Below are 20,004 nucleotides of genomic sequence, written 5' to 3'. Positions count from 1 at the left end.
AGGGAAGGGAGACATAGAGTGGGTTAAGTTATATAACATAAAGAGACAAGAAAAATCAATACAGAGAGGGGAGGATAAGGGTAGTGATGGGCAATGCTTAAACTTTCCTCTCTTTGTAACTGACTCAGAGAGGGAAAAACGAGTATACTCAGTAGAGCATAGAATTCTATCTTACCCTACAGAGAAGTAGAAGGAGAACAAGTCAAGGGAAGTGGGGGATAAAACTGGGAGGGCGATGAAAAGCAAAATACTGGTGAGAAGGAATAGAGTGAAAGGGAATAGAGCAGGATCTAAAGGGGATAATAAGATGGAGGGCAATACATAGTTAGTAATCATAACACTTAATGTGAATGGGATCAACTTACCCATTAAATGGAAATGGATAGCAGAGTGGATTAAAAACCAGAATCCTACTATATGTTGTTTACAAGAAACACATCTGAGGCAGGGTGACACACACAGATTCAAGGTAAAAGGCTAGAGCAGAATATATTATGCATCATCTAAAGTAAAAAGAGTAGGAGTAGTAATCATATCAGACAAAGCCAAAATAGAAATTGATTTGATTGAAAGAGATAAGGAAGGAAATTACATTTTGTTAAAAGAAGTAATATCATTACTAAACGTCTATGTAACAAATGGTATAGCATCTAGATTTCTAAAGGAAAAAATTGAAGGAGCTCAAGGAAGAAATAGATAGTAAGATCATACTAGCGGAGGATCTTCACCTTCCCCTCTCAGAACTAGATAAATCAAACCAAAAAATAAGTAAGAAAGAAGTAAGGGAAGTAAATGAAATGCTAGAAAAAAAGAGTTAATAGATACCTGGAGAAAATTGAAGAGGGATAAAAACGAATATACCTTCTTCTCAGGAGTACATAGAACATATACAAAAACCAACCATGTACTAGGACATAGAAATGTTGCAAACAAATGCAGAAAAGCAGAAATAATAAATGCCACATTTCTAGATCATAATGCAGTAAAAAGTATAATTAACAAGGGTCTATGGAAAGGCAAATTTAAAATTAACTGGAAACTAATCTAATTCTTCAAAACAGGTGGGTCAAAGAAGAAATCATAGAAACAGTTACAGACTTTATTAAAGAGAATGACAATGAGGAGACATCATATCAAAACCTATGGGATACAGCAAAAGAAGTACTCAGGGGAAAATGTATATCCCTGAGTGCCTATACCAACAAAATAGAGAGGGAAGAAATCAATGAATTGGGTTTGCAACTTAAAAAATTAGAAAAAGAACAAACTTTAAATCCCAAGATTAAAACTAAATTGGAAATCCTAAGAATTAAAGGAGAAATTAATCAAATTGAAAGTAAAAACTATTGAACTAAAAAATAAGACTAGAAACTGGTACTTTGAAAAAACAAATAAAATAGATAAGGTACAAGTCAATCTAATAAAAAAAAGAAAGAAGAAAATCAAATTAACAGGATTAAAGATAAAAGGAACAATCTCGCCTCTAATGAAGAGGAAACTAAGGCAAGTATTAAGAACTGCTTTGCTCAATTATATGGCAATAACTATGACAATCTAGGTAAAATGGGTGAATATTTACAAAAATATAAATTGGCCAGATTAACAAAAGAGGAAATAGAATTCTTAAACAATCCCATCTCAGAAAAAAGAAATTGAATAAGCTATCAAGGAACTTCCTAAGAAAAAATCCCCAGGTCCAGATGGATTCACAAGTGAATTCTATCAAACATTTACAGAACTAATCCCAATATTATACAAATTATTTGACAAAATAAGCAAAGAAGGAGTTTTATCAAATTCCTTTTATGACACAAATATGGTAGTAATTCCAAAGCCAGGCAGATAAAAAACTGAGAAAGAAAACTACAGAACAAGCTCCTTAATGAATATAGATGCAAAAAATCTTAAATAGAATAATAGTAAAAAGACTCCAGCAAGTGATCATGAATTTCACAAGATTTTTACTATAATCAGGTGGGATTTATATCAGAAATATAAGGATGGTTTAATATTAGAAAAACTATTCACATAATTGACCATATCAATAATCAAACCAACAGAAATCACATGATTATCTCAACAGATGCAGAAAAACCCTTTGACAAAATACAACATCCATTCCTATTGAAAACACTAGAAGGTATAGGATAGAAAGGTCATTCCTCAAAATAATAAATAGTATATATTTAAAAACCATCAGCAAACATCATCTGTAATGGGGATAAACTAGATGCATTCCCAATAAGAACAGGAGTGAAGCAAGGATGCTCATTATCACCTCTTTTATTCAATATTGCACTAGAAATGCTAGCAGAAGCAATTAGAGAAGAAAAATAAATTGAAGGAATTAAAGGAGGCAGTGAGAAGACTAAACTATCACTCTTTGCAGATGATATGATGGTATACTTAAAGAATCCCAGAAAATCAACTAAAAGGCTAGTGAAAATAGCAACTTTAGTAAAGTTGCAGGGTACAAAATAAACCCACATAAATCATCAGCATTTCTATATATTTCCAGCAAAACTCAGCAGTAGGAGTTAGAAAGACAAATTCCATTTAAAATCACCCTATACAATATAAAATATTTGAATCTATCTGCCAAAACAAACACAGGAATTGTATGAACACAACTACAAAACACTTTTCACACAATTAAAATTAGATCTAAACAATTGGAAAAACATTAATTGCTCCTGGATAGGACAAGCTAATATAATAAAAATGACAATCCTGCCAAAAGTAATCTACTTATTCAGTGCCATATCTATGAAACTACCAAAAACCTTTTTTTATAGAATTAGAAAAAATTCCAACAAAGTTCATCTGGAAGAACAAAAGATCAAGAATATCAAGGGAATGAAAAAAAATGTGAAGGATGGAGGCCTAGTAGTACTAGATCTTAAACTGTACTATAAAGCAATGGTCATCAAAGCAATATGGTACTGGCTAAGAGGCAGAACAGTGGATCAATGAAATAGATTAGGGGCAAATGACCTCAGTAAGCTAGTGTTCAAAAAAACCGCAAAACCCTAGCTTTTGGGACAAGAACTCATTATTTGACAAAAACTGCTGGAAAAATTGGAAAACGGTATGGAAAAATTAGGTTTAGATCAACATCTTACACCCTCTACCAATATAAATTCAAAATGGGCAAAAGACTTAAATATAAGGGTGAAATCATAAATAAATTCGGTGAACATAGATTAGTACACCTGTCAGATCTGTGGGAAAGGAAGGAATTTAAGATCAAGCAAGAGAGAGAGAGAACAGTGCAAAATGTAAAATGAATGACTTTGATTATATAAAATTAAAAGGGTTTTGTACAAACAAGGCCAATGCAACCAAAATTAGAAGGAAAACAACAAATTGGGAGAACATTTTTATAACAAAACTCTCTGACAAAGGTTTAATTTCCCAAATATATAAGGAACTAAGTCAAATCTACAAAAAATCAAGCCATTTCTCAATCGGCAAATGGTCAAGGGACAGGAATAGGCAGTTTTCACAGGATGATATCAAAACCATCAATAAGCACATGAAAATGTGTTCTAAATCTCTCCTGATTAGAGAAATACAAATTAAAATAACTCTGAGGTACCACCTCACACCTAGTAGATTGGCCAATATGGCAGCAAAGGAAAGTGACAAATGTTGGAGGGGATGTGGCAAAATTGGGACACTAAAACACTGCTTGTGGAGTTGTGAATTGCTCCAACCATTCTGGAGGTCAATTTGGAATTATGCACAATGGGCTTTAAATGAATGCCTGCTCTTTGATCTAGTCATACCACTGCTGGGTTTATGCTCCAAAAAGATAATAAAGAAAAAGACCTGTATAAAAATATTCAAAGCCATGCTCTTCATGGTGGCAAAAAATTGGAAAATGAGGGGGTGTCCATCAATTGAGGAATGGCTGAATAAACTGTTGTATATGTTGGTGATGGAATATTATTGTGCTTAAAAGAATAAAGAAAATAGAGGAATTCCATGTGAATTTGAATGACCTCCAGGAATTGATGCAGAGCAAAAGGAGCAGAACCAAGAGAACATTGTATAGAGACTGATACAATATGGCACAATCGAATATAATGGACTTTTCTACCAGTAGCAATGCAATGACCCAGGACAATCCAGAGGAACTTATGAGAAAGAACACTATCCACATCCAGAGAAAGAACTGTGGAACCAGAAATGCATTAGAAAAATATATGATCAACCATGTTGTTTGATAGGGATGCAATTAGGGTTTTAATGTTAAAGAATCACTCTACTGCAAATATGAATAACATGGAAATAGGTTTTGAACAATGATACACTTATAACCCAGTGGAACTGCTTGCTGGCTTTGGGAGGAGGGAGGAGAAAGCGGGGGTGGGGGTGGTAAAGGGGAAAATCATGAATCATGTAACCATGGAAAATATTCTAAATAAAAAATTTTAAAAAGAGAGAAAAGTGGGTAGTAAGGAAGTTGAAGTATTTGGGCATGACTATCTTTTTCAAGAAGTTCCACATTGGAAAGAAGTGGGGGGAAATAATCTAGGAATATAGACAGATGAGGATGTGCCACTGATTAAAGATGCATAAGAGAAAAGGGATGACTGCTGATGCAAGGTTATGGAAGAGAGAGAAGGGAATGGGAGTGTGGATGTAGGTAAAATTACTCTAAATGAGTATTAGGCAAATTTCTTTGTGATCAGATGGAGAGATGAAGAAAAAGAATGAATTAATTAATAAAGTACTGATTAAGCACTTTGTGTAAAACACTCTCTTTAGGAATAAAAGGGGATCTGAAGAGAAGAAAATGTAGTTCATACACTATAAACCAGTGAGCTTGGCTTTAATTCCAGGCAAATTTCTAGGGCATATTATTAAAAGGATACTTAGTGAATATCTCCAAAAAAGGAAACAATGAACACAAGGGCCAACATGGCTTTACCAATAATAGGTCATACTAAACTTTTATTTCTTTTTTGACAGGGTGGTACATCAGGAAACTGCTATCGATAGCTTAATAGATTTTAGCAAAGCATTTGATAAAGTCTTTCATATTATTCTTGTGGAAAAGATGAATTATAAGATAATATAATTATCTGGATATGAAACTGGTTGAACAGCTTAACACAATGAGCAGATCAGCTTGGAAAAGTAGAGTATCCCAGAGATGTTGTTCTGTTTTTAAATTGTTAATGACTAACATAATGGTATAACTGAAAGCTAACCTGATGCGTGACAGAGCCAAAATTCAAAGATTTTGACAGAAAATGAATAGAATGAAATCTGTAAAAGAAAAATGTAAATTCTATTTACACTAAGGTTCTAGAAACTAACCTTGTAAGAACAAGATGTGAGAAACATATACAGAAAGGAGCTTATCTGGAAAAAAGATCTGTGGGCTTAATGGACTTCAAGGTTAGTCAATAAAGTGATATGAAGCCAACAAAGCATTTTCAGAATTAAGGTGACAACAGTCCCAATGTACTCTGTCCTAGTCAAATTATATATGGAAATGCATTCAATCTGGATGCCACATTTTAGGAAGGACACTGAGAAGCTAGAAAGTTTCTAGAGAAAAGAAACCCTGCTTTATGAAGGGCCTTGAGTTCATGCCATATGAGGATTGTTTGAAGGAATTGGGAATGTTGAAGCTGGAGAAGACAGGGGAAAACATGATAACTGTTATGTATTTGAATAACTGTAAAATGGAAGAAGGCATAAATAGAAGCAATGGGTTCCCTTCAGAATGAAATATAACTGGCTTTTTAGGCTTTTCACCACTTGGCTCCAATCAGCCTTTCCAACCTTAATATGCATTACTCCTTCTTACATACTATGGCACATTCAAATTGTCCTTGCTGTTGCTTACATACAACACTACCTGAGTACCACCTACTATGTGAAGTCTTTCCCAATCTTCCCAGTGTATTCTATCCTGCAAATTTGCTTTGTGTTTATTTTGCATATACTTATTTTTATTTCTCTAATGGAAGGTAATCCTTGAGGGTAGAGACTTTCATTTTTTTTCTCTGTGTCTCCAGAGTACAGAATTCCTAACACATTCTAGATTTTTTTTTTTGAAAAATTTATTTAGTCAATTTAGAACATTATTCTTTGGTTACAAGAATAATATTCTTCCCCTCTCCCATCCCTTCCCATAGCCAAAGGTCAATTCCACAGGGTTTTACATGTATCCTTGATCAGAACCTATTTCCATATTGTTGATGTTTGTACTAGGATGATCATTTAGAGTCTACATCCCAAATCATATCCCCCTCAACCCATGTAATCAAGCAGTTGTTTTTCTTCTGTGTTTCTACTCCCAGTTTTTCCTCTGAATGTGAATAGTGTTCTTTCTCATAAATCCCTATGAATTGTTCAGGATCACTGCATTGCCATTAATGGAGAAGTCCATTACATTCAATTGTACCAGGGTATCAGTCTCTGTGTACAATGTTCTCCTGGTTCTGCTCCTCTCACTCTGCATCAATTCCTGGAGGTCATTCTAGTTCACATGGAATGCCTCCAGTTCATTGTTCCTTTGAGCTCATCAACATATACCACAATTTGTTCAGCCGTTCCCCAATTGGAGGGCATCCCCTCATTTTCCAATTTTTTGCCACTACAAAGAGAGCAGATATGAATATTCTTGTACAGGTCTTTTTCCTTGTGATCTCTTTGGGGTATAAACCCAGCAATGCTATGGCTGGATCAAAGGGAAGACAGTCTTCTATCGCCTTTTGGGCATAGTTCCAAATTGCCCTCCAGACTAAGGCAGGCTTTTAACACAGGTCTTCCTGTTTTAAATTCTAGCATTCCAAACATTGCACTACCTGACTGCTAAACATCCCTGTTTTTTTCATCCAACCTATTAAAAGGTCTGACATGTATACTATTCTGGGTTCATCTAATTTACTTATAGATTCCTTCTTTATGTTCAAGTCATTCACCCATTCTGAGTTTATCTTGGTGTAGGGTGTGAGGTGTTGATCCAAACATAATCTCTCCCACACTGTCTGGGGTCTTTGGGTTTGTCATAGACTGTCTTGCTGAGGTCACTTACCCCAAGTCTATTCCACTGATCCTTGGCCTCGTATTTTATGTTGCCTGTGGGCATCAACTTGCTGCCTCTGTCATGTAAAAAATAGACTCGAATACAGGACTACAATCCCCACAAGCCTTTGCTCCACTTCCCCAAAATGCTTTGTAATCTCATGGGAATTCTGAGGTGGGCCAAGATCAAGGAAGGATTTAAGCTGGTGGCAAAGGTTTTGGGGTCTCTTTTCTCTCTTTTGGACTTCCGTTTTGGAGCAGACACGTCTCTTCCGTGACGTGAGGTTATCTTGCCTAGGTCTCTGGCCTAGGCACGTGTTTTTTCTTATTCTGTATTTTCTTTAATCTTTAACGTTTAATAAACCTCTAAAAAATATAATACTCCTTGCAGAGAGAAACTGACTTCACCTGCCTCATTCTCCCCTAAATTTTAACTGTTACAGTCAGAAGCAGCTGGCGAACCCACATTAACCATGCCGCCACCACCTTTGAAGATGAACATCGACCTCTTGCTGCTGTGCGTGAACGCCGACACCAGGCCACAACTGTACCTCCCGTAACAACTGGAGTCCTATGCCCCATATGCCACAAACTTTGTGCCTCAGTCTTTGGACTTCAAAGCCACATGAGGGTACATCAATAGATGATAATGCACAAAGACAATTGTCATTCTCGGTCACCAAGAGACTACCACTACTACTATTTTGAGATCTGGTACTGCTAGGCCCCCTTCTTTCACATTTTTTTTTCATTATTTCTCTTGATATCCTTGATCTTTTAGTTCTTCCAAAATGAACTTTGTTATGGTTTTTCTAATTCAGTAAAAAAGGTTTTTGTTAGTTTGATGGGTATGGCACTAAATAAGTAAATAAGTTTAGCTTGTCCTACCCATGAGCAGTTAATGTTTTTCCAATTGTTTAGATCTAGTTTTAATTGTGTGGAAAGTGTTTTGTAGTTGTGTTCATATAGTTCCTGTGTTTGTCACGGCAGATAGATTCCTAAGTATTTTATATTGTCTAGGGCAGTTGTTCTCAAACTTTCTAATGCCGTGTCCCTGCAATAGAGTTCCTCATGTTGTGGTGACCCCAAACCAAAAAATTATTTTGGTGGCTACTTCAAAACTGTAATTTTGCTACAGTTATGATTTGGAATGTAAATACCTGATATGCATTATATATTCTCATTGCTACAAATTGAAAGGTTGAGAACCACTGGTCCTTGGAAATCTTCTATTTCCTTGAATGCCCAAATTTTCCCCTGGAAGTATATAGTCAGTTTTGATGGATAGGTGATTCTTGGTTGAAGACCCAATTCTCTTGCCCTTCTGAATATTATATTCCAAGGCTTGCAGTCCTTTAGTGTAGATGCTGCCAGATCTTGTGTAATCCTGATTGGTGCTCCTTGATATCTGAATTTTATCTTTTTGGTTTCTTGTAAAATTTTCTCCTTAGCTTGGAAGCTTTGGCGATTACATTCCTGAGAGCTGTCTTTTGAGGATTTAGGATATAGAATGTTCTATGAACTCTTTCAATGTCTATTTTTCCCCCTTGTTCAAGAACATCAGGGCAGTTTTCTTGGATAATTTCTTGTAGTATAATGTCAAGATTTCTGTTTATTTCTGGGTTTTCAGGTAGACCAATGATTCTCAAATTGTCTCTTCGTGATCTGTTTTCCTGACCTGTCATCTTGTCAGTGAAATATTTTATGTTTTCTTCTATTTTGTCAGTCTTCTGACTTTTCTTTATTAATTCTTGCTGTTTTGCAAGACCATTTGCTTCCAATTGCCTAATTCTGGTCTTTAAGGACTGGTTTTCCAGTATAATCTGGAATATAATCTGGAATAATAATTCGGTTTAGGCTATCTTGCTTTTTTATGGCTTCCAGATGTTTCTCCAGTTAGGAGTTCTTGTCCTTTAAATTGTTATTTTCTTTTTGAATTATCTTCCACTTTTCTTGCCAGAAGGCTTCCACCTTTTTGATAAACTCCAATTTAAATTCTTCAAGAGTTTGTGGCCAATTTCCATTATTTTGGAAAGATTTTGGCGCATTTATTTGTATTTCCTCTTCTGCTATTTCCTCTGTCGTCTGGATTTTTCCTCCATAAAAATTATCCAGGGTCAACCCCTTCTTCTTGTTTTTCTTGGTATTGGAAAGTTGTTCCTGGGCACTGTCTGCCATCACTATGGTGGTTTTTCCTTCCCTTTCCAGTCAGAAATCTGAGTGAGGAGGGCAGGCTTTCTATGTATGGAGCTAAGAAGCTAGGTTTTTGCCTGAGGTCACCTCTCGATTCTCTGTAGCTTCTACTGTTTGCTGCCCTTCTCTGTGGGATCTCCCTATGGGCACCCACAGTCTGTACTCTTTAGCCTGCTGGGGTTTCAGGTCTATCTGCTCTCAGGAGTTGGTCTTTGGTGGTCTTAGTCAGCTGCCAAGGACCTAGAGGTTTCCCCTCACTCACTCTAGAGGTGCCCCTCGCTCACTCACTGATTTTAGTGTGCACTAGCTCTGACTCTGGCTTCATAGGTGGTGTGGGGGAGGGTAGATCAGCTCACGTTTTGGTAGAAGCTTTTTCACCCCCTTATAGTGTGGAGATGCCCAAATCCCACATACCTTCAATGCTGCCCTACTGTAGAGCCCTTTGTTCATATGAATTTGGTTTTTTTGGTCTTTTGAGGTAATCTATATCAGTAGGTGGTAAGGAGAGGAAGAGTCCTGCATCTAGACTGCCACCGTGTTTACCATAAGTCCCATATCGTAGATTCTTAATAAATTCCTGTTGGTTTTCTAAGTTGCAAAGAAGCATACTTTGGATCAGTATGAGGAAAAATGTTGAAACAGTTAAAACTTTCCAAAAGTGAAATGGGCTGCCAAAGAAGGAAATGGGCTCTCCTTTAGTGGAGCTCTTCAAAATAAAGGCTGGATGAATTTGTCAGATATGTTGGAGAGAAGATACTTTTTCAGGTATGAGTTGGACTAGATGGTGGGTATTGAGGTTCCTTCCAAATCTGAAATTCCTTGTCCCATCTAAATTTTATATCTCCCCTAAAACCTAACAGTGCTCTGCACATATTATTTGCTTAATAATTATTGAAATGAATGATTCAATTTAATAAGTATTTGTTAAATACTTTCTGTGATTAAGGTACTTTGCTAGATACCAGTGATACAAAGTAGCTGGGAGGGAGTCAGAATTAGGAAAGGCTTTGAAGGATGGCACACAAGCTGAATCTTGGAAGCAATTAATGATCCCAAGGCATAGGAGGAAGTAGGGCATTTTAAGCATGGAGGACAGCAGATGTGAAGAATGGAATATATCATGTATAAGGCACAGCACACAGACCAGTTTGGCTAGGACAAAGAATATCTGAGAAAGTAACATGAAATGTCTTTGCCCATCTTCTTGATGTTTCATGTTTCATAAGGTCATAGAATAATTTATTTAAAGCTAGAAGAATCTTTCTGGGGCAGCTTGGTAGTGCAGCAGAAAGAGTGCTGGGTCTGGAGTCAGGAAGACCCAACTTTAAATTTTCCCTCAGATACTAGTGCTGTTACTCTGGCCAAGTCACTTAACACTGTTTACCTCAGTTTCCTCATCTGTAAAATGAGCTGGAGAAGGAAATGACAAATCATTCTAGTATCTTTGCCAAAACAAACAAACAAACAAATAGATTAATGAAGAGCTAGCACAATTTTAAAAAAATGACTAAACAATAAGGATCGTTGAGGTAAATCATTACATATTACAGATCAGGAAAGTAAAGCAGTGACAGAGCCAAGATATGAACCCATTTCCTATAGCTCCAAACTCAGCACATTTTCCACTATCATGTTGCTTCGTGTCCTCTTTGTACTTTTCTCTTTCAACTCTCTAAAAATCCTATAAGATCAAGCTTAAATGTCATCTTTTCCAAAAGACAACAAGGGGAAGGTGTACACATAGCTCCCTTTCTAAACTTCTAAGGCATATGTTAACTGTGGCTGTATAAGGCCATAGTACTGTTTTCTGGCATAATCTTATATTGCCTTAGGCCAACAGTAAGTTGTTTTTAATATGTCTGTTTCCCAGGAGTGCAAATCCTCATTTTATAATAACAGAAACTGAAGCCTAGGGAAGTTTGTATTCCTGTTGTATAAATTTCTCATTTTTAGTTTAGAAGGGATTTTCCTATACATTATTCCATCTTATTCTCATAATGAAACAGCTGTTAGGCAGACTACATATTATCCCATTGTATATGTTCAAAAATTGAGACTTGGGCAGATTTGGCTGAATTCACATGTACTAAAAGCAGAGATGGGCCTGGAATACAGGTCTTGGGAATCCTTATTTGATATCTGCACTAAGGCCACAAGGGTCTTACATATCTTTTGTTCAACCTTTAAGAAAGTGTTGTACTGTTCTAAGGAGTATTCCTCAAAACAGGGAATAATTTCAAAATTAAATCTATTTAAACAGAAAAAATAATTAAAAAAAAATAATGTGATTTAAAAAAAAATCACACAAAATTGCTACATAAGGATCTTTTGGGGGCAGCTAGGTGGTACAGTGGAGAGAGTGCTGGGCTGGAGTCAGGAAGACCCAAGTTCAAATCCGCTCTCAAACTCTGGCCTAAGTCACTTAACACTGTTTACCTTATTTACATGATAATACGTTTAAGGACATATAAGTGAGGGTCTTAAAAACATTTTTCAATTCAAATAAAGTGCTTAAAATTTTTGTTTTCCACCACTATCTTTAAGAACTAATACTTCTACAATGCTTTAATGTTTAGAAAGCACTTTCCCTTCAATTAACCTGTGGTAAAACAATGAAACTATTACAATGGTTAATATTACTATGGCTATTTTCCATCATAAAGGGAAAGGAAAGGAATAAACATTTGTATACTGCCTATTGTATGCCAGGCACATATGTCTCAATCTGGAATCCAGAGGTCTTATGATCAAACATGCTATCCATACCTTGACAGATAGGTAATGAGCTCTGAATGCAGATTGGAACATATGTTTTTGGACCTTACCAATGAAGGGGATTTATTTGCTTGCCTATACATGTTTGTAACAGAGGTTTTAATTTTTTTCTTTCTCAAAAAAAGTTGGGAGGAGGTGGATTTTCGCTGACTGAAAAGAGAAATTAAGGAGAACGTGCTGAAAATCTGTTTTATTCTTTCAATAAAATAAATGAGAGAGGAGGAAAAAAGCCTGTATGAATGAGTTCTCTAAACTGCCTGGTTAGAAGGGGGCAATTACCCTACTTGTTTAAGGGAAATGGAGATTTACAGGGACAAGAGAAGCACACAGGAACTTTATCCTATCCTACTTCGGCTCCAGGAGCCGGGCTGCGCCAGCTGGCCACGGCCTGGGTAAAGGGCCTGGGCTCAAAGATACAGACACCAGCTTGCCAAAGGCTTGGCCCAGGGCCGTCAGTAGGAAAAATTGCATCTGCCAGGAAATAGAGCCATACATATTTTCCTTCCTCCCAGAGGCTGGAGCGAGTCTGTTTCTGCGCTCGTACCTCAAGAAGCCCTTCCTTCCCCATCTACCGAGTCGCAGGTATAGGGGCTCCAAACAAGAGGAAACCCCAAACACCCTGTAGCTCACCCGGTTCGGGTATTCTTTCTCCACACAGTCCCCACACATAGCGATGTCTGCAGCGTCCCTCAGTCACAGCTACTTCCGGGACGACGTAACCTCGCGAGACCTGGGCAAGGTCGGCCGTAGGAGCCTCTAAGTGCTTGTTCCTCCAGACCCGTAACAGGGAGAGGAGGAATATCCCGCCCCCTAGCGATTGTCTCTAGGGTAGAGCCTGAGAATAGAAAGTTATGTGCCTTGAGGTCTCTGGGAAATGGTGGGGGCCAGGGAAGGGTGTAGGCCAGGGACTCCCTGTAGACAGACAGGCGGATGGATGGATGGATGGATGGATGGATGGATGGATGGATGGATGGATGGATGGATGGATGGATGGATGGATGGATGGATGGATGGATGGATGGATGGGCAGAGGGATGGAAAACTAGATCAATGGAAGGATAAATCTAGATTATAAATGACAGACTGATAATGGTTACATATTTGAATAGATCATAAGTAGATAAACATTAGATATATAGAAAGACGATAAATGGATGGATAATAGATGACAGATGGATGAAGCAGATAAATTGAGCAGGCAGTGTGCTCAACACCAAAGATAAAAATACAATAAAACTAGACAATCCCTTCTTTCAAAGAGCTCCTACCCTTAAAAAAACTTATGTTCTAATGAAGGAAGATGACCCTTAGGACAAGGCTGCTAGTGAATTGGTAAAGTTCAAAGCTCATGGGGTAAGTGGATCTGGGAGTAAAGGAAGTATGTCCTGGGCCCCTTTTGAATAATATTCGGTGATAGGGATTCTTCAATCAGGAGAATAGGGCCTTAGGATAAAGGCATCTTTATGCAGCACTGAAAATGACTGACCTGGACACCAGCTCAGACTCCTGGCCTAGGCCTGATAAATCACTTTACCATACAAGAGAAGGGCAAATAATTCCTTTTTACCTCAGTTTTTGCTATTTGTAAAGGGGAATAAAGATTATTATCCTATAAACATCACAATATCTTAGATATAGAGCTGGGAGGGACCTTTGAGTCAATCTAGTTCAATTACCTATTTACAGATGAGGAAACCAAGGTCTAGGAAGGTTAAATGAGTTGCCCAGATCAATGAAGTAATAAATCTCAAATATGATTTGAATCCCTTGCTCTTAAGAGGCATCTCATAGAACAGTGATAAGTTTAATAAGGGACCAGATTTTTCTCAGCAAATGAATAAAAAGTACTTTATATGTTTGGAGTACTTGTATGTTCTAAAAAATACCTTATATCATAGGACCTATGGGAATCACTAGCTCAAGGCTCAGGTCAGGTTCTACCTCTTCCCAAACAAGTCTTTTGCTGACCTTGGTTGTGGTGTTCTTTTTTCACCAAATTACTTTCTGTATATTTTTTATTTATCCATCTGTGCACATGGCATATCACCAACAGTATACAAGTTTCTGGAGGAATGGAACTTTAATGGGGGGTTTTTTTGGTTTGTTTTGGTGAAGACACAGTATTTTGCAAACAGGTGTTTTTCAAAAGCTCTTAAAGTTATGATATTATTCCTGATCAACTGATTTCCTCCAGCTCAGGCTGCAATCACAAATAATGAGATGGTAAAGGAAGATATAAATATAAAGAAAAGTAAAATCTCAGGGGAAAAAAGGGGTTGGTAGAACATATGTTTTATAGTGGAGCTACTTATCTAGTAGGAAAAACTGTATGTGTCAGGAAGCAGAGGCATACACATTTTCTGGACAAATATGGACAGAGAGAGAGTGGAGTTGAGCAACTTGAGGCCAGTGACACTTAAGAGAAAACAGAACTGAATACTGACCCAATAAAAAGCTAGCTCTGGCTATCAAGAGTCAAGCTCTTGACTCTGGGAGTCCAGCTGAGTGATCTGCCCAGGAAAGTTATTGTGCTTTTGGTGAAGCAACATTAGGATTCTGTGAGGAAAGAAAGGACATCAAGGCTCTACAAAACCTGGAACATGAATTACCTTGAGGTAATGAGGTAATGCCTCATTACCATTGCATTCTGTTTGTGTCCACTCTTCTTATAGATACTGTGTCTATTTGTGTAAGAGTACTCCGTGAATTTATGAGGAGAATGTTTTGTAGCTATCTATTGTGCCATCTTAGAAAATGTCTTTGCTTTGAGCTAATTGTGCCTACTACCTAATTGTTAGTGGGAAGCAAGTTTGGAGAGGTGCTTGCCCCTAGGGCACCCAAGACTTGACAGTAGTGGCTAGACTCTGGGGATCCATCCCAAGAGAGCAAAGTATAAAAGGAAATTTCTTTATCTTAACTTAATAAAATACTTTGGAGTGCTCCACCCTTTTAACTCAATCAGTCAGGAATTGTGAATCTTTTTGATAAGAGTTTATACCCTCAGAGGACAGGAGGTAGATCCCACAGACACTGACCTCTGGGCAGTGCAAGGCAATTTGGAAGCTGTGATTGGTTCCCATAAAATGGGAGAGAGACAGGAAGTGATGTGGAAAAAGGACTATAAAAGGCGAGACTGAGGAGAAGAGTCATTCATTCATTCCTTGGCTCTTTGAAGATGAAACTCTCTTGGGTAAGGAGGATTCTACATGATTGATTCTGTGCTGGAGGCTTTCTGGGTGGATGACTGGAACTGAAGGAAGAGGCTTACACAGCTGAGACCCATATTGAAAAGGTTATCAGATTTCCATGTGGAGATTGGGACCTGAGGGAGCTTTTGTTGGAGTTGAGCTGAATTTCTTCAGATCGGCAATTATAGAGTATTTAGCTAGGAAATATTTTCTACTTCACTCTTACATTTCTCTCTTTTGCTGTATTTATATTATATTAAATTAAGAGCTACTAAAAGATTTTTTTTTACTTAAGAAGTTAATTGTTTTTATAAATGGCGATCACAACAACTCTTTTTTAAATTCTTATATTTGTCAAACTGAATTTTAAATATTACAAAAGTCAAGAAAGAGGAGGACCTCAGAAAAGTGCTACTTTAGATCATAGATTATAGTTCAATCCATTTCTTTTATAGTTGATAAAATAAATTCAGCTAGGGGAAGTAATTTATCTCAGGTTACATAAATAACTTGCTCTTCCTATTCCATATTCTGTGCCCTTTTTAACTGTACCAGATTAACAAATAACCTTCCTCAAACAGTAATTTAAACTCAAGGAAAATGTTCTGTTAATTGCATTATAGATATTGTGAAGATTGGATTTGGCTCTCCCCTGATTGTAACAATGAAGATATTTAGCTCTTCCTTGATTGTGAAGATTAAATTGTAATCCCCTGTCTATTTTTAGATTTTAATTCCCAAAGTGTAAAGCATAGTAGTTAAAGGTGAGTATGGAGATCTACCCATTTTGGATTTTAAACACAAAATGGTGTGAACACCCATTTCATACATTGAGTGGGAAGTCTGTGACCCATGTGTGAAAGAGTGGGCAGTCCTGGAGAGGAGTGTCAGCTGTGATTGGTAGACATAAAAATTTAGGGGAAGTGACACAAGAGAAAAAGGTCTTTAAAAGTGGAAACAAAGACACACAGACACATTTGAAGAGAGACACTCAGAGTGAACAGACACACTTAGAGTTTGAGACTGATAAAATAATCTGCTGATTGAACTGACAACATGGTGAGTGTAAAGGCTGACTTCCTTCCTTGCCCTTTCTGGAGGCTTGAGCCTCCAGGAAAGGGCCATTGTCTTGAGACTCCTTTCCCCTGGCTGGGGCCTTTGAATGTCTATCTGGCTCAGAGGAAGCCAGAGCTCTCCTCTCTCTCTCTCTCTCACTCACTCTCTCCCCCTTTTCTCTCTTAATATCTTTCCTCTATTGTAAAATAAACTACCATAAATTCCATTTTACTTTAGTAATTCATTTTTGGGATTTGGAAATTAAATCCCTGGCAGCCAATTAAATATTCAGTCCAACCATAAATTTAACAATTCCATGCTTCCATAGCACCTCAGTCCTATACTGTAAATAATTATGATGTCAAGATAGATCGATTACACTTAGCCTTAAATCCTTTGGTGGCTCTCAAAACCAATAGACTGGGTTAGAAAGAATATAGAATTTGGAAGACCTGGAATTAAGCCTTGATTCTATTAATGTATTTAAGCTGTGATTTACTAATCTGTAAATGAAAAGAGTTAGCTGGATGATTTCTTTCTCTTTTTCTTTTAATAATATTTTTTTTTCCCTGATTACCAGTAAAAACAAATTTTAATATTCTTTTTTTTTTTTATTTTGAGTTCCTGGGGCAGCTGCGTAGCTCAGTGGATTGAGAGCCAGACCTAGAGATGGGAGGTCCTAGGTTCAAATCTGGCCCCAGACACTTCCTAGATGTGTGACCCTGGGCAAGTCACTTAACCCCCATTGCCTAGCCCTTACCACTCTTCTGCTTTGGAACCAAAACTGAGTATTGATTCTAAGATGGAAGATAAGAATTTAAAAATATTTTTTTGAGTTCTAAATTTTCTCCTTCCTCCTCCTCCTCCTCCTTTCCTCTCATCCTTCCCCCCTCCCTGAGATGGTAAGCAATTTGATATAGATTTTACATGTGCAATTACTTAAAACTATTTTTCCATATTAGTCATTTTGTGGAAGAGATCTCAAATGAAAAAAGGAAAAAAATTGAGGAAAGAAAGTGAAATACAGTATGTTTCAGTCTGTATTCAGACTCCATTAGTTCTTTCTCTGAAGGCAGATGGCATTTTTCTTTTCTTTCTTTTTAAAAAAATCTTTATCTTCTGCCTTAGAATCAATTCAATGATTGGTTCCAAGGCAGAAGAGAAGTAAGGTCTAGGCAGTGTGTGTTAAGTGACTTGCCAAGGGTCACACAGCTAGGAAATGTCTGGGGCCAGATTTGAACCTAAGACTTCCTATCTCTAGGCCTAGCTCTCAATCCAGTGACCTACTCAGCTGTCCCCTATAGATGTCATTTTTCATCATAAATCTTTGGGATTGTTTTGGATCACTGAATTGCTGAGAATAACTAGATCACTCCTAATTGTTCATAAAAAAGTTGCTGTTACTATGTAAAATATTCTAGTTCTGCCCACTTCACTTTGCATCAGTTCACATAAATCTTTCTAGGCTTTTCTGAAGTCATCTTGCTTATCATTTCTGATAGCACAATAGTATTCCATTCCAATCATATACCATGACTTGCTCAGCCATGCTCCAGTTAATAGTCAACAATTTCCAATTCTTTGCCAACAGAAAAGAATTGCAATTAATATTCTTATACAAATAGGCTCCTTCAAAAAATATTTTTAGGTTATAGACCTAATAGTAGTATGGATCAATGGGTATGTGCAGTTTTAGAGTCCTTTAAGTATGAACTAGATGATTACCAAGGGTCTTTCTGGTCTAACTTGTATGATTTGCCTTTCTTCCTTTCTTTATTTCTGACAGCCTTATCTTTATTACATATGAGTCATTAAAATAGATATTAAAAGAGGACACAGAAGCCTCCTTTAGGTCTTTTTTCACAGTCATAATGTGAATAAAGAGGGATTGAAGAGCAAATGAGACTCAACTTGAAATTAAAAGCCATAATAACCTATCCTGAAACACGGCTGTTTAATTGGGTTTGCTAAAAATAGAGTACTGTGTACCAACAGGAGCATTAAAGTTGTAACATTTTGTATTTAGCCTCTTATGTAGAGTTGCAGCTGTTATAAAGTCACATGTACATGCCAATGACACCATAGGTTACAATACTTTTTTGTTAGATGAATAGGTTTATCATACAAATGTTTATATGGCACATTTAACTTTTAAAAATACTTGCATTCTGGTTTCTCATTTAATCTTCCAAGAAATCCTGGAAGGTATTATTATGTCAAGTTTTTGTGAAAAGGAAATTGAGGCACATGTAAGCCTCATCTAAGATTCAATTAAAGCACAGTTTACGTAGGGTCAGTACTAGAACCCAATATTTTTCCTCTTAGTTTTTTCTTTTAGAATTTATACTTTTCTGTTAAATGGAACATCTGCCTATATTCTTTTGGAACATGTCTTCAAATGCTGCTACTCTTTCTGCATCTTCTCTTTTCTATTTCTTTAATAATTACCTCCATTAAAAGTAATGTGAAACACAGACAGCAATAACAACCAGAAGGGGGAAATATATAGTTTCTAGCATCTACCTGTGTCAGGAAGAGTAGAATGTCAAAGAAAATGGAGCAGGTATTAGAGATCACACAAAGAGAATGCTTTTGGGAGTTAAGTTCTTTTAGATTCTGAAGGATGAAAGTTGATCTCGTTAAGAGGAGCTGTTATGTCTTTCTAAAGAGATAGAGTAGGAAGATTGTTCAAATGAGCATATGAACAAGAATGTGGCCATAATCTTATTCATAATCATTGACTTTACACAAAGTTACCCAAACCATTAGCCAACTAAACTTTCTCCTGAGCTTTTTTTTTAAGAGAAGGAATCAGCAAAAATTTGGAAAATGAGGGGTTGTCCCTCGATTGGGGGGAGTAGCTGAACAAATTGCAATATATGATGGTGATAGAACATTATTGTGCTGTAAATGTAAGAAAATATTCAATTTTTCTTTCCACAATTGTCCCCCTTTTTTGTTGTGACCTTCCTAAGGTCACTTATAGTTGTTATACTTACCAAGCTACTAAATCTACTTTCTAACTACTCCCCCCCCCCCCCCCGCCCCAAATAATAAACTTCCCTCAATTACTTTATCTTTATTCTATGCTAATATTATCTAATCTAAGGAATTATATGCAGGAAAGTTTTGGTTAAGGTTAGTTTTGGGGTTTTACAATAAATTCAGTACAATACATGTTTGAACAAAACCATTATAAAGAAATTTGAATCTTGATGCTAATACTACTTACTCTTGCTAAGTTAAACTAATACAAGCATTTTCCTATTTTATTTATTTATAATTATTTGCAAACTATTTTATCTATATATATTTCCATTAAACACAAATTCAGCATCAGCTTTACAATAAACAAAAGTTTACTTTCCATCTGCAAATGCAGTTTAAGTCTATTCCTAAGTATAACTGTCTCTGGTATGCTTAATTTACTCCTAATCTATTCCTTACTTATTATAACTATTCTTTAAATCCCTAGTCTAATCTATAACCAACCTAATCTTATGTACAACATATATACATGCTATGTTACATATTTACAGACCCCATCACTATGTTACTAACCTAATTATAGTATATACATTATTTACAGAGATTATTTACATATACTACAATAATATACATTGTTCCTACATCCTGATGTTAGTCAAATAGAAACTTCCCTGACACCTCCAACTGCCTTCTTCTTCCCAAATTTTTGGTAAAATAGGCTGGAAAACCTAGATGGTTTTGCCAAAACTATAAGAAA

The 20,004-nt window shown here is 36.6% G+C and overlaps 1 protein-coding gene across 1 annotated transcript in view; it reads right to left on the bottom strand.

The window, feature by feature from the left end:
* Window positions 1–12,790, bottom strand: part of CHURC1 (churchill domain containing 1) — a 34,153-nt gene extending 21,363 nt beyond the window's left edge. The window contains exon 1 of the mRNA XM_007473039.3: window positions 12,646–12,790. Within this exon, the coding sequence (XP_007473101.1) occupies window positions 12,646–12,684 (39 nt within the window). The 5' untranslated portion in view covers window positions 12,685–12,790. The remainder of the gene's footprint in view (window positions 1–12,645) is intronic.
* Window positions 12,791–20,004: the final 7,214 nt, after the last annotated feature.

Source organism: Monodelphis domestica, chromosome 1 (assembly GCF_027887165.1).
Source record: "Monodelphis domestica isolate mMonDom1 chromosome 1, mMonDom1.pri, whole genome shotgun sequence".
Lineage (NCBI taxonomy): Eukaryota > Metazoa > Chordata > Mammalia > Didelphimorphia > Didelphidae > Monodelphis > Monodelphis domestica.
Note: the sequence above shows the minus strand (reverse complement) of the source record. Positions and strands in the feature narration are given on the sequence as shown.